The sequence below is a fragment of the Callorhinchus milii genome, unplaced genomic scaffold (genome assembly GCF_018977255.1).
Source record: "Callorhinchus milii isolate IMCB2004 unplaced genomic scaffold, IMCB_Cmil_1.0 Scaffold11, whole genome shotgun sequence".
Classification (NCBI taxonomy): Eukaryota; Metazoa; Chordata; class Chondrichthyes; order Chimaeriformes; family Callorhinchidae; genus Callorhinchus; species Callorhinchus milii.
Window position 1 is genome coordinate 18,851,466 of NW_024704752.1, and position 13,924 is coordinate 18,865,389.

The following is a 13,924-nucleotide window of genomic DNA, read 5'->3' on the forward strand; positions in this document are numbered from 1 at the left end:
TCCAGTGTTTAATAGATGACTTCTCCCTGTCAATCATATTGGTCTCCTCTACATCTTATAATAAATATTTGCATTTGATGCAGCACCTTCGATATAACAGTGAAAAAAGCCTCAAAACCCCAGGTCTTCCTACAACCCAGGCGTCATCTTACACACAAAATAAGAAATCTGCTGGTTCTGAATTGCTCTGATATGCTCAATACAGTGAGCCAGAACTCCTGTGGTATTTCTGTCATCAGCAGAGAGTAATTCATTCTGTCTTGGTTCCTGAGAGAAAAGGACAACATACAAAAGACACTGGACCATCAAGCTCTCAGATAATAATGCTTGGAAACCCATAAGCTTTGGTGGCAACTACTAAACCCAGGGAGTGCGCTTGGAATCCACTCGTCCTTACACAGTTTCTGTGATAGCTCCGAAACAGATCATTTATCTGTTGCGCTCTCCAGGGTCCAATTGTGTTACTGTACTCGTTAAAGCTCATTAAAAACAGAGCAGCTGAACATCCTATGGGGGCAATTGAGATCCTCCTTTTAGTTTTCTGCAAATCACTTAAGAATTGCTGTATAACTCTCAAATGCTTTACGATGCAAAAATATTGCATTATAAACAGATGTCAAACTGGCCCGAGTCTGGAACATAAATGATTGTATAAGGTTTGGACCTCACTTTACTTAAATGGGTAAAGATTTCTGGTGCACTGTTGCATTTTAGCCATTGGCTTCCAACAACGACGACGACAACAACAACAACAACAAATTGCATTTATATTGCGCCTTTCACACTGGGTGGATGTCCCAAGGAGTTGGACTGCAAAGGATTTGCACCCGAGCTGGGGGCTGGAGCCAAGAGGGGTGGAGTACAGGGGAGGGGTAAGAAACATTCTAAGAAAAGTGTCTGCACCTTTAAAACACTGAAAGATGTGGATGATATAGATCAGTATAAGCAAATCCAGTTACACTTAAACTATAATGGCAGAAAATGAGCAAATGGTTGAAACGCTCACCTGCTGACAAAGTAGCTCAGCTGTTGAACACTGAATGGGTTTGTACTTACACTTAAAATGAACCCTTTACACTGGCCCACTTACCCCTTGACACTGGCCCACTTACCCCTTGACACTGGCCCACTACCCCCTTGACACTGGCCCACTTACCCCTTGACACTGGCCCACTTCCCCCTTGACACTGGCCCACTTCCCCCTTTACTTTTTCACTCGATCTTTGTTCCATCAGTTTTGAAAAGCAGGAAAACGCGGAACAGCTTCACTTAGTGGTGAAAATCTCTCAGCTTCTGGTTAGCTCCTGCCTACAGATGACCAGACAGCAACAGTTTCCATTTATTTAGGCGCCTTTCACATCATGGCGGATGTCTCAAAGCACTTCACACAGCTAACTGTGAGCACGAGCTGGGGACAGGTTTTGTAACATGAAGACATCAAGATACAAGCTCCAACTGTCATTTGTCATTTAACTGCAGAAAAACTATTAGGTTCGAGTAAGTAACTGTCACAGATAGTCACTGAATGGCATCAGATTTACCTGCTGCTTCTTCTTCCGTCTATCATTTTGCCGCCCCTCCTTGAATAAAACAAAAATCATTTTCAGTATTGTCTTCGTTCATTATTGCACAATGATATAACAACAACAACGTGCATTTATATAAGGTCCTTCACATGAGCTAGCGTCCCGGAGCATGTGACCGTAGCAGAGTCTGACCCCGAGCCGGGGGAGAGGGAGGGTGAGGGGACCTGTAAGCACAATCAAAAAGGAAGGTGTTTAGGTGGGATTTGAAGGTGGGGAGTGAGGGAGGGAGGGGGGGGGCAAGGCAGAGCGATTGAGGGAGAGAGTGACAAAGTTTCGGCGCTCAGTGGCTGCCGATGGTGGCGAGGAGGGGACGAGGGACGAACAGGAGGCCGGAGCTGGCCGAGCGGAGGCAGCGGGTGGTGGAGTGAGGGGGTAATCAGATAATTTCCTTCAGGCATTCCAAATCAATATCAGCAGCAGGTGCAAAGCAGACAGCGGGGAGGAGAGTTGATCTGCAATTGCCTTGCCGGTTCGCTTGCCAGCAGGTCAAAGGTTCCGTTTAGCCCTTCAATGACTGAAAGATTTGTCCTGACTAACCCAGAGCATTGAGCTAAATCGCACCACCCCACTGCCTCCCGTAATCTATTGCACGTCTGTGTTTCTTAAGGTCAAACAGTTTTTAGCAGAAAATGCGTTGAGGGTAAGATGGGCATTTGCCCTGCTGCAGGTCCTCAACTTCAGTGTACAGTCACTGGCAGGACATTTGCATGTCTTTAATGCCAATGCGACTATTAACGTATAAAATGAATTCCCCACAAAAGAGCTAAGCCTACCTGTCTAAACTTAAGTTACAAAAATGCGCACCGCATAGTTACCCTGTGAACATAATCTTTACTGGACATTAAACCCCATATGTTATTAGCAGGAATTGCAAGGACAATTCTCCAATGGAGGTTATTCAGGTTTAGAGAGAATGAATGAAATCAACATTATTTTTCACAACAACAAAATGAGATGTTGTGCTATTTCAACACCGTGTTAAATGTTTAATCCTGGAGTTGGCATTCCAGGCCCTGATACCATAAAGATATTGCAACTGAGGGTTGCTCCACTGATGTCAAGGGTTAAATCGATTAAATGAGAAGTAATTGGTTTGTGACTTGACAGCCAGTCTTAATGCTTTAAAACTGTTACTACAAGCGTCTGGGTGCTAAAGGCAGCAGCGCTTCCTCACTGAAGAGCTACCATTTCTCTGCTGCGTTCACAGTACTTTTCATCAACACCTTCTAGAAAAATCTTGCCTATCGCCGATCTGCTCCTGGTTTACCCCTGAGACAATCAGGTAATAATCCTGGCCGGGGTCCTGCTTTACAGTCACAATGTTGTGAGGCCCTGACTTACAGGCACGATAATGAAGCAAATGTTTTGAAAGCATTTATACCTCTTTCTTACCTCAAACCTTCGCAGCTGCTTCTTCTGCCTCTCAAAGCACAGCTCCTTCCCTGACGTTCCTCCCCAGTCCAGGCTTGATGCCCACAAGCTCGTTGTTTTAAGCACTGCAGGTTTTATCGCCCTCGCATACAACTTTCTCAGACCTTGATGAAGGCAGATTTTGCTGTCCACAGCCCGAGTCGATCACCAAGTCAGCCCTGGCTGCATTCATTTACTCAGTGTGCTGAAAGCCTAGACAGTCAACAGTAGAAACCTCAGGGGTCAACAGTACACAGCCTGAGAGTCCTGATCACTCTTCAGCCAGGGTCAGGGTAGGGCATTTTGAAGGGTTAATTCGGGAAAGTGGACTGTTCAATACAGGTCAAGTGGCTATCCCTCTCTGTGCGTTAATGTGGATTGTCACACCTTGTCAAAGGTAACGTTAAGCATCGTCAAGCTTGCCGTGCATCCCCGTAAACTAAGCCAACACACTACCGATGTCTGAAGTAGTTCTACGGTTGTACGTGTTTTCTTTCAAAAAGATAGTCGTCAACTCCTCGCTGTTTAACTGTGACAGGATTGCTAACTAGTTATGGGGCCTTTGTTTGATTACACTGCGCAGTGTCCCCCTCTCCCCAGTGCATCTGACAACATCCCAGTCAGCCTCCAGGTAAAACAAATGATGGCATGAAAGGATCACAAATTGCTTGCAAAAATAATAATAGTAATAATTTGGTCACTTCAATCCACGCTGTGTGTGGGACGCTGCTGTGTGCAATTGGCTGCCGCGTTCGCCCACAAATATACAGTCAATCCATTTTACAGGATATTCTGTGAAGCGCTTTGAGAGGTCTCGAAGACGTCATAAGGCGCTATGTCAAATGTAAGGATTATTATTATCATTAACGAAATAACGGCCCTTGGATTTCGTGTAGTGCCTCATCACATCGCAAAGCACTTCACAGGATTTACTGTAGATTGCAGTGACTCTGTATTTTCTAGGCAAACATCCCAACGGCGGCAAAATGGACCTGAAACACCACTGTACTGATTCAGGTCAGTCATCAATACATTGGGAGACCCACAAAAATCTGTATCTGACCCAAGGCAGCAGATGAGGCACTGATTACAACTCTGGAGTTAAGCTCATACACGCCCACACGCACATACCCACACGCACACACGCAGATACCCACACCCACACACACACAGCCACACACACAACCACACACACACAGCCACAGATACATTAAAATATTACATATTTTTCCAAAGTTCCTGTGTTGTCCTCCAGCCAGCAAGCACTCTGCTATCGCATGACACAAAACATCCAAAGCCCTTTTTTTTTTGCATAGGCACAGTTTAATTTTAAGATTTCATTATAAAAAGATTTGAGACGTACCATTGTTGTCGGCGGGATATCAGTCAGCATGTAAATTATAACAGCATGAAATTAAATGCAAAAATTTAGGAATGAAATAAGATTCATTTAGCATTGAAATGCATAATTGTGTCCACATCTGTCAATTATCTCATTTGTAATTTTCAGGCCACAGTTTAATAACTGCTTAATTAAATCATAACAAAGCTATAAATAAAAGAATTGAAAGAAATAACCTGAATAAATAGTCCCCTTCACACCTCGAGGAGTGCAGGACAATCAGGTTCAGTTTTTTTTTAAAAATAAATATTTTTTTAAAATGGGAGAAATTCCACATGGGTTTGGCGCAGCATTTAACACGTTTCTCTCACAAAACATACAGTCAATTCACTTTATAATATATTCTGTGAAGCACTTTGAGACATCTCAACAATGTGATAAGGCACTATATCAAATGCAAGGATTATTATTGTTTCATAGCACCCAGAATTCGGTATATTGTAGCCTTAGTTTTGAAGCTATTTTTTGCATCAAATTCTTCTAAGGACTGGCAGAGAAACAACTTCAAAGTTGAGGTTGAATTCAACAATTTGCCAAATTCTGGATGCTCTAAAATGTTAGGAGTAAATCTAGACCTGGATGGAATTTCTCCCCATTTAAAACATTTTTTTTTTTTAAAAGAGATTTCTGTGTCTCTACAGATTAAACAGAAATCAAACCTAGAATTGGTTCTGAGATCCAGGTCATTACAGAGCAAACATTTATGTATAATCGTGAGATAAAATTAATAATAATGAATAAAATACATTCGAATATAAGGCATGTCCATTGTATACAGACGCTTTAAAGTACAAACTAGAGCTTCCCGAGAAATGCTCGAGAAATATAATGATTCAAGCAGCAAATTCAAGTCCTGTTGTTTTGTTGCACCCAGATTAATCCGTTCATTAATCCAGAGCAACAGTTGAGCAGGTGGTGCTCACTCCTGATGTGCTCAGTGACTGAGAGGTGAGTGGAGCGCTCTTATCGTTGCCATTGGTTTTGCCCGTAACCAATTCTTCTGTGTTCCTCTCCGGCTTCAGTAGAATTATATAACATTTAGGAAGAAACAGACAGCCCAGCATCCCAAAGCTGGAAGCCAGGATGGCGAATATTTCCACAGCCACCATGTACTTCCCTCGGGTGCTGAGGTAAGCCGGGATGAAGGAAATCCAGACAATGAAAAAGACGAGCAGGGCGAAGGTCATGAACTTAGCTTCGTTAAAGTTATCGGGCAATTTGCGAGCTATGAAAGCAAAGATGAAGCAAATGGCCGCCAAGAGCAGGTCATAGCCAAGCACACAGCACAGGAACACCACCGAGCCCTCGCTGCATTCCAGAATGATCTTGATATTCTGAGAGAGGGTATTCTTGAGGGGGTGGGGAGGGAAGATGAGCAGCCAGGCCAGGCAGAGGCAAGCGTGGCAGAATATAAAGATGGAGGCGATGACCCTCTGTTGGAGGTGTCCTGCGGCTTTTTGCTCAGTCTTTTCTGGTGCTTTGGCCGCTCTGGCTACGAGCATCAGGGCAAAGGCCTTGGCCAACATGCACGAGAGGCAGACGCTGAAGCTCAGGGCCAGGAGGACTTGCCGGGTCATGCAAGACCAGTTTTGCGGCTGGCCGACAAAGAAGACGGAGCTGAGAAAGCTTATGACCAGCGAGAACAAGAGCAGGAAGCTCAACCCTCGATCGTTCGACTTGACGAGCGCAGTGTCCCGGCGAACCAGGTAAACTGCCCCCACAGCCGCAGTCACACAGGCTCCCAGTATAGACAGCACGATCAGCGCGATTCCCAATGGGTCATTGTAACCCAGGTACTCAATATCTTTGTGCAAACACTCATCTCGCTTCTCGTTTGACCAGTAATCCTCGAGACACTCAATGCATTCCCTGGCATCTGCCGAATGAATAATAACAATAATATTAATCCTCACATTTGATACAGCGCCTTATCACGTCTTCGAGACGTCTCAAAGCGCTTCACAGGATACGCTGTAAAGCGAATCGATTGTGTATTTTGTAAACAAAACGCGGCAGCCAATTGCGCACAGCAGCGTCCCCACAAACAGCCGTGGTTTGAAGTGGCCAAATTATTTATAATTGCAATTACAAATAAATAACAATGTGGTCTCCGGTAATCACAGGCTTTACAATAGAGGTTACGCTTCTATGTTAAAAGAAATGGACAAATCTGGCTCTCGTGGCTCGATAATGATTTTGCGCCCATTTACATATTCAGTAATTTCTCGCGGAAAGTATTTATGAACACAGCTTCCGTATGAATAACTATCAAATAACCACACAAACGCGCTAGTAATTTTGGGTGTGAGTAATTTTCAGCTGACCTGTTGTGTTGGTTATTTCACCATCAGCACATGGAATGCAGTCGAAACAACACACAGGTTCTCCCTGTCGAATTCCCTTCCTGGTGCCAGGCTGACAGCTCTCACTGCACAGAGAGACCGGAGGCTGCCAAACATTGACATAGATTCAGTCTGACATTTGACATGGGTTTTTTTTCCGGTTGCAATCATAGAATCATAGAATATTACAGCACAGAAGGAGGCCATTCGGCCCTTCATGCCACATCGTTGGTGAAGGGTAAATAAATTGGAGCCTTCCCAAGTCTCACGAGTCTTAATAATCAATACAATACAATACAGTCAAAAATGCAATGTTTTACAACAGATTGGATACAATAATTATCCCATTGAAAGGATCCTGAAACGTTAAAGATTTTTTTCAGCTGCATTGAGTATATAATATACAGGGTGGCCGAAAAGTCGTGATACCATTACACTGTCTAATAAGTCTCAAGGAAATGATAGTATTGTTGTTTGTTTTTAGATAATAGGGTAGTTATCATGACTTTGTGGTCACCCGGTATAAGTACGTTCCAGGGCAAACTCTTTTGTGATAAACAAGTCAGCTATTTGGTTACTTACATACCGTGATCTGCTCATTGTTCCAAATGATAGAGTCATTGTAAATGACCATGTCTTGGTCTGAGTCCGCAGATTCATTGTAACTTCCCACTAGTGTGTAGGAAATGTAGCCATCAGGGCTCCTCCGCCAGTTCATAATGTCATATGCTGCCTTGACATCTCCGTTTATATCAAAATAGATATCTTCCCCATTAAGGCTTGTGAAACGGACATTTTTCAGGTAATACATGAGCTAGGAGGGACAGGAGAAAGAGTGACTCAGATGTAAATGAGGGAATAAAAACATAGGAACAAAGAATTTGCGAGGCGGTGTAAGAAGACAAGGTTCATCTAATTCGCCTTCCACCATCCTGGCAGTCGCTTGACGTGTCGTATCCCCAAACTAAGTTGAACTGTTGGTAGACTTGACCTTTGGAATAAGTAATGGTCTTATTCTATAACTGTATATTCTAACTATTATAAGTTGTTCTATAATTCTATGACGAGGCGAGCGCGCAAACCGTTATGCTACGGAACTCCTTTGAAGAACAGTTCTCACAACAAGAAATACTGCACTTAATTCAAAATATGACAAGAGAAGTTTGGATGAAGAAGGCCCTTCTGCCCATTTGATCTCAACCTTCCATACCCACCCGACCTTCCATCCATTTAGCATCCAGCTGTTTCTTAAATGAGTCCAGGGTCCTGGCCTCTTCCTGGCAACCCATTTCGGTTGTTAATTGTTGTTTGTGTAAAGGAACACTCGCTGGTGTTTGTGCAGCTCTATAATAATATAATAATAATCCTTGCATTTGATATAGCTACCACTGTTGATGTATAGTTGAAAGATAGCAGATGAAAACAAATGAAAACATACCTGCCACGGCTCAAACTTTTGAATGTCTGCGCATGTCCCATTTACAAAAGGACCACTGCCAGGTTTGCAGGTATGCATGTTGTGAAGCGCATGTGCCACAGTGTAGACAGATTTGTACACACTGTACGTCAGTCGGAGCTGGCTGACGTCGGAGTATGTATTGTTAATGTCCTTCAGCTTCTCCTTGCCTGTACAGAACCTCTGAGAGAGTGGAGGGATGTCATGGATTCGGACAGCTGCATCCATCTCGCTAGATTCAATCGATTTGGAACTAAGCATTTTGCTCATGGTAAAACCATTTTCAGGCCACATGCAGTCGAAGGTTTTCTCCCAGAACTCGGTTACCAGTTTCTCTGAGTTGTTTTGGGGCTCTAATTCGGTGAGGAAATCTCGCAGTCCTTGGATGTCAGCTCTCCGAATCCCAAATCCAATGGTTCCCTCTAGAAGTGAGGAGTATTCCCTTTTGGAGATCAAAGCGGAGGTTACCCAGGCCTCACTGGCTATCCATGTTCTGCCCGAAATATTGTGTCTTATCACTTCTTCTATTAAGGAGCTAAGGTCGATATCAGCAGAGAAAACCACAATGATTTTGGCAGTGGATTCTTTAATCGTCTCCACAATCTGGACTATTTTATCCCGTGCGTAAACTTTGGGGATAGTTTCGGAGAAAGAGATGCACACTCCAACCTTCTCTACCGCTTCCTTGAAGACTTTTATTCCGTATTTCCCATAGTCGTCATCTGATGCTATTGTGCCCACCCAAGCCCACCCAAAGTGCATCACAAATTTCGCCATAGCCCTGGACTGAAAGTTATCGTTGGGTATGGTTCGGAGAAAGGATGGGAACTGAAATTTATCGCTTAGGACCGAACAGGAAGCAGAATAATCAACCTGCAAGAGAGTAAGCATCGTTGAAAGCATTCAATAATAAACATACGCCATCCGGGTCCCTATATATATATATATATATATATAAGGTGCTCTATCCCTCCTGAATTGAATAAAATAAATACTTCAATCATCATCACATGAGGTTCTGTCGAGAAAGGATCTCAACAACAACAAAATTACGTTTGTATAGCGCCTTTCATGTCAGGAGGACATGAGGTGCTGGGAACTGTTTTCCGCATTATAGCATCAAACTGGTTCTTAAATGAGTCCAATATCTTGGTCTGAAATATTTCCGCTACCTCTGAGCATTTCTGAAACAGTCGAGGGTGGAGGAGGTGGGGATTGGGGTGGGGGGCGGGGGTTGGGGTGGGATGTGGGCTGGGGTGGTGGAAGTATCAAGGAAAGATACACTGAAATGGTCATTTTAGACCACTTCGATCCAGCCGACTGCCAATCAACTAAGTCAGCCGGGCAATGGCACAAATGAAAGTGAACTAAGTGAGCGAAATTTACAAAAAGTAAGGAAACTAAAAGCATGTCTTCTATTCTGACGATATTCATCCTGTACAAGAGTTTCGGAAAGATGACAAAACTTCAATTACATAGAAACTGTAATAAATACTCAATCATAATTTCCTCAGGATATTCCTGAAGCAACACTGACACCTACTGTGCAGCAGTAATCTACACCAGGATTGTCCAACCTTTTGGCTGCTGAGGGCCGGATGCCCTATTTGATTAAGGTTCGCAGACCACATAAACAATAGTTTTTGTGTTTCCCTTCCAGAAACATAACAAAACATATATAGGTTATGGAAGGAGCGGGTAAGCCAGAGGAAATGGGGAGTGTGGGGTGGGGGGAAGGGGTTGCTGGATGTGGCCCACAGGCCGCCAGTTGGACCACCCTGGGAGTTGGTCCTTCCCTTTCCAAGAGGGAAAATTCTCAGTGGTTGGAGGTTCTGCACTGTACCTGAGGAAAGTAATACAGGCCCAGAATCCTAGCGGTTGCAATAGAGAGGGCTGATCCACCGGCTCCAATCAGGACTGCCAGAGGTGCACCTGTGCCGCACCTATAGTTCGGTACGGCTTCGTCTTGTCCAGTGAGGTAAGTCAGGGTTCCTTCAACGGCTTTGGAGATGGTGAAACAAGAGTCATAGATTGTATAACCCAGCTGTACGTCGGGTAGAATCAAGTTGTTCTTGTTGATTTCATTAATGGCGAAGATCATTGTCCTGGCCCAACGGAAAGTTCGGAAGTTGAATCTGTTGGAGAGAGAAGTTCTCAGAAGTGTCTGATTCACATTCAGAAAATAACAAGGATATTAATGCAGAAGTTATAGACACTGTGTTTCCCTTTCCGAAACATAATATAACATGCACAGGTTATGGGGCTCCAAAGCCACATGGTGATACTAAGATATAGATAGCAACAAGCCTGAAGATGCGATAATTTTCTTTCATCTTAAACTTCACAAGAACCAGGTTAGTGTTTGTGCTTTTTGATTTTTTTTCTTGTGTCAGTTCTCAGCCATGTATCCCATTTAACTGCCCATTTTAAAATCAATAATAAAAATACTTGCATATGATATAACGCCTTATCACATCTTCGCGACGTCGCAAAGCATTTCATAGCATATACTGTAAAGTGAATTTGATGGTATATTTTGTGGGTGAAACAATCAGGTGTTTGCCTGGAGGACTGGGGAAGTGTTGGGGGTAGAATATGCTTTCTTACAAACGGTACCGTCTAAATGGACTTGATTTCATTCAGAGTTGCCTAACCTGCACATTGTTTGGTGGTTTGAAACAATAAAAGAACTTGGAACAAGAAAAGACTAGTTAGCCAAAGAAGCCAGCTCCTCAGATGCAATGTGTGTCCAAACCTCATGGGACATGTTACATCATATCTCTGCTTCTCCTCCACGCATGGATCCCAACCCAGCAGGTACTTTGCCAGGTAATGCCAACTGGTGTCAGTCCCTGATTGGACTTTACATGGAGGATATAGGATTGAGTTGTACGCTTGCGATTGGACATGATATTTGCTCCACCCACTGAGCAAGAAGTGACTCCATCAATGCAAATACCTTTACCTGCAAGCAATAAAAGGTGTCCGAGGGTGTAGAGACCTGTCAAACATCTTTAAATCTTCTCGACAATGATAAAAATGCACAAGAGAACATACTGCACCCCTGAGGTAACACAGAATTAATTATATATACCCTACTCAACAATGCAACCTGTACAGTACACCTGGAATGATTCAATGTCACTAACGTTCACTGAATGACCTCTACAGAATTGAAACAGAGCAACAACAAAACCTACCAAAGCCCATTAGCTGGGAGCAGCCCACCCTCACACCCTGATCCTCTCCCAGCCCACACCCCCCGTTTCTGTGATCGCACCAGGCTCTCGCTGGGTTGACAAACATTCTATACACTTCTATCATCTCCTAAGGAGTGCTATCCACTTGCAGCCTTGATCTGGCCTCCTACTCGTCCCTGGTCTCCTCTGTTCCACCATCGCCAGCCATGCTTTCAATCACTATCCCCCGAAGCGTTGGAACTCTCTCCCTCAATCACTCCACCTCGCCCTCTCCTTCCCCTCTTTTTGATCATGACTGAAGACCTTCCTCTTCGGCCATGCTTGCGGACACCTCCTCCCTCCCCCCGGTTCGGCATCAGGCTCCGCCATTGTTAAGTGCTCTGAGACGCTCACTGCGTGATATAAATTAAACATCATGCCCTTATGTTACCCATATGCATTCAGACGTCATTAGTGTTTGCATAGCTAATGTGCACAAAACACATATTGTAAAGTGGATTGACTATATTTTGTGGGCGAAACACAGCAGCCGATTGCACACAACTAATAAATATAACTAACTAAGTAAATAACCAACCACACAATGGGAATGTCCCCTTCATAAATAATAATAATAATAATAATAATCTAATAATATATCATTTAATATAGAGCCTTATCACATCTTTGAGATGTCCTCCCAATGTGAAAGACGCTATACAAATGTAATCTTGTTGCTGTTGTCTCAAAGCGCTTTACAGAATATATTGTAAAGTGAATTGACTGTATATTTTGTGGGTGAAACAATACATCTAACTCAATAGTTCTTACCCCTCACATCCCACAGACTCTGGCGTGGTGCTCGATGATGCGTTGGAGGACTTGACTCTGTGGTGAATAGGAAACATCCCTCCGAGAATCACATCTCCTGGCATTTTGAAGCTGTTTAAATTAAATTTCCCTTTGAGTTTACATGTCGATTTCCCGGAGACTGCCACAGTCATGGCTAGATACACCAAGAGACGGAAATAGTAGGCTGATGGGTTCATCTCCGGCAGGTTTGGGTGCGTCGCAGGGTATGGAGGGGGGAAAAGAACTCGATTGTCAGTCAATCCCAAGCTTTTATGGGATTGCAAATCAAACACTTCAAGCCCATTGGTTACAACGACGAAAACTGACAAGTAAATTGTGGTAACATAGTCCCATTGGACGTCCTCCCGATGTGAAAGGCGTTATACACATGTCATTAGTTGTTGTTGTTGTCCCAAAGGGGTCGAACAAGCAATTGGGAAGGTTTGTGTAAACACCAGCCAACATTTTCAGATGTGGCACCTGTAACATTGTTAATTACAAAGTAGATATGATACGACAATTTCAGTTCATTTTCAACGCCATTTACTATCATCCCTTGCTGAAGATAAAAGAAACCTAAATCTGAAATACATTTCCAAAGGGTTTCCTTTTGTGGAAAACAATTTAAAACCAGGTAAATAACAAGCAATATCTACTTCATTCCACTGGGATGTGCTGCCCGGAGTACAGTACGAGCTATTTTCGCCTACAAAATACACAGTCCCTACACAGTATATTCTGTGAAGCACTTTGAGACGTCGCAACAATGTGATAAGGCGCTATATCAAATGGATGGGTGACTATTTATTAGATTTCGTTCCTGTTTAATCCCAAAAGAAAACGTTTCTTCTTTTTATGTACAGATATATATTAAAAAAAAGGGAAAGAAATGTTCAATTTGGGGAATTCACAGATGATATAAACACAAGTGCTCTAGGGTCGAGACACACGAAACAATGCCTAACCCTTCAGTTTAATGTTTGAAACACATCCACAAAAGGGACAAGAGAAGGCTTTATTAACAAAGGATAATAATCTATCTGGCCCCCTAAGGAAGGTTTGGATCAAGTCTCTATTTTGCAAGTCTTTGCTTGCAGGGGTGAAGGAACACTTTCACCCACTGCTTTACCTACTTAATGACTCGTCAGCTCCCCCGCTAATTAATTACAGTAACAATGTAATTGACGAGGATTTGATTAATTTCCATTTAAACCAGTGGGATAGATGACAATCCTGAGCTGCAGTTGGTGGATGAGTTGTGACAAACATGTTGGAAGCCAGAACGGTGGCCACCACGGACTGAACAGCAGATGCTGTATGTAGCCTTCAGTTCTCTCGGCCTCTCTGGGTCTCGAGATGAGTCTTTGTTTGTTTAGATCACTGCCCCAATGGGGAATTGAGAGATCATCTATATCTTCCAGGCAAATGGTGATGAGCTGGGAATTGCCTTGATCACCTGTGGTTGGTTGCAATAACTGGCCATTCTTGAGATCTGCTGGTCACGCTATCCTTCAAGAGAAGTCTTGGGCTCAATCTGCTGCTGTGACATGACCTGGTCTCTCAGTTTAGAGTCGGGCAATTCATGAGAATATTAAGATCTCATATTTAAACATCTATTTCTTTATTGATTCGCTCCATTCACATTTTCAAGACTGAGGTGGATAGTTAGGTCAGGGTATCAAGGGATATGGGCCAAG

The 13,924-nt window shown here is 43.3% G+C and overlaps 1 protein-coding gene across 1 annotated transcript; it reads right to left on the bottom strand.

The window, feature by feature from the left end:
- Nucleotides 1-5,285: 5,285 nt before the first annotated feature.
- On the bottom strand, nucleotides 5,286-12,379 carry LOC103176387 (vomeronasal type-2 receptor 1). Its single transcript, XM_007889883.2, has 6 exons — nucleotides 12,207-12,379; nucleotides 10,040-10,331; nucleotides 8,179-9,069; nucleotides 7,327-7,554; nucleotides 6,723-6,846; nucleotides 5,286-6,274 (listed from the first exon to the last, which is right to left on the bottom strand). The coding sequence occupies exons 1-6, from the start codon at nucleotides 12,377-12,379 to the stop codon at nucleotides 5,286-5,288; spliced, it is 2,697 nt and encodes an 898-aa protein (XP_007888074.1).
- Between the last annotated feature and the right edge of the window lie 1,545 nt (nucleotides 12,380-13,924).

Bases quoted from the DNA above. Each gene is read 5' to 3' on its own strand.
- LOC103176387 (XM_007889883.2), bottom strand. From the start codon at position 12,379: ATGACTGTGGCAGTCTCCGGGAAATCGACATGTAAACTCAAAGGGAAA. The intron at 10,332-12,206 runs GTAAGAACTATT...TCTCTCCAACAG, and splicing joins GAGTCTGTGGGATGTGAGGG to ATTCAACTTCCGAACTTTCC. The intron at 7,555-8,178 runs GTATGTTTTCAT...TGTCCCTCCTAG, and splicing joins AAAAGTTTGAGCCGTGGCAG to CTCATGTATTACCTGAAAAA.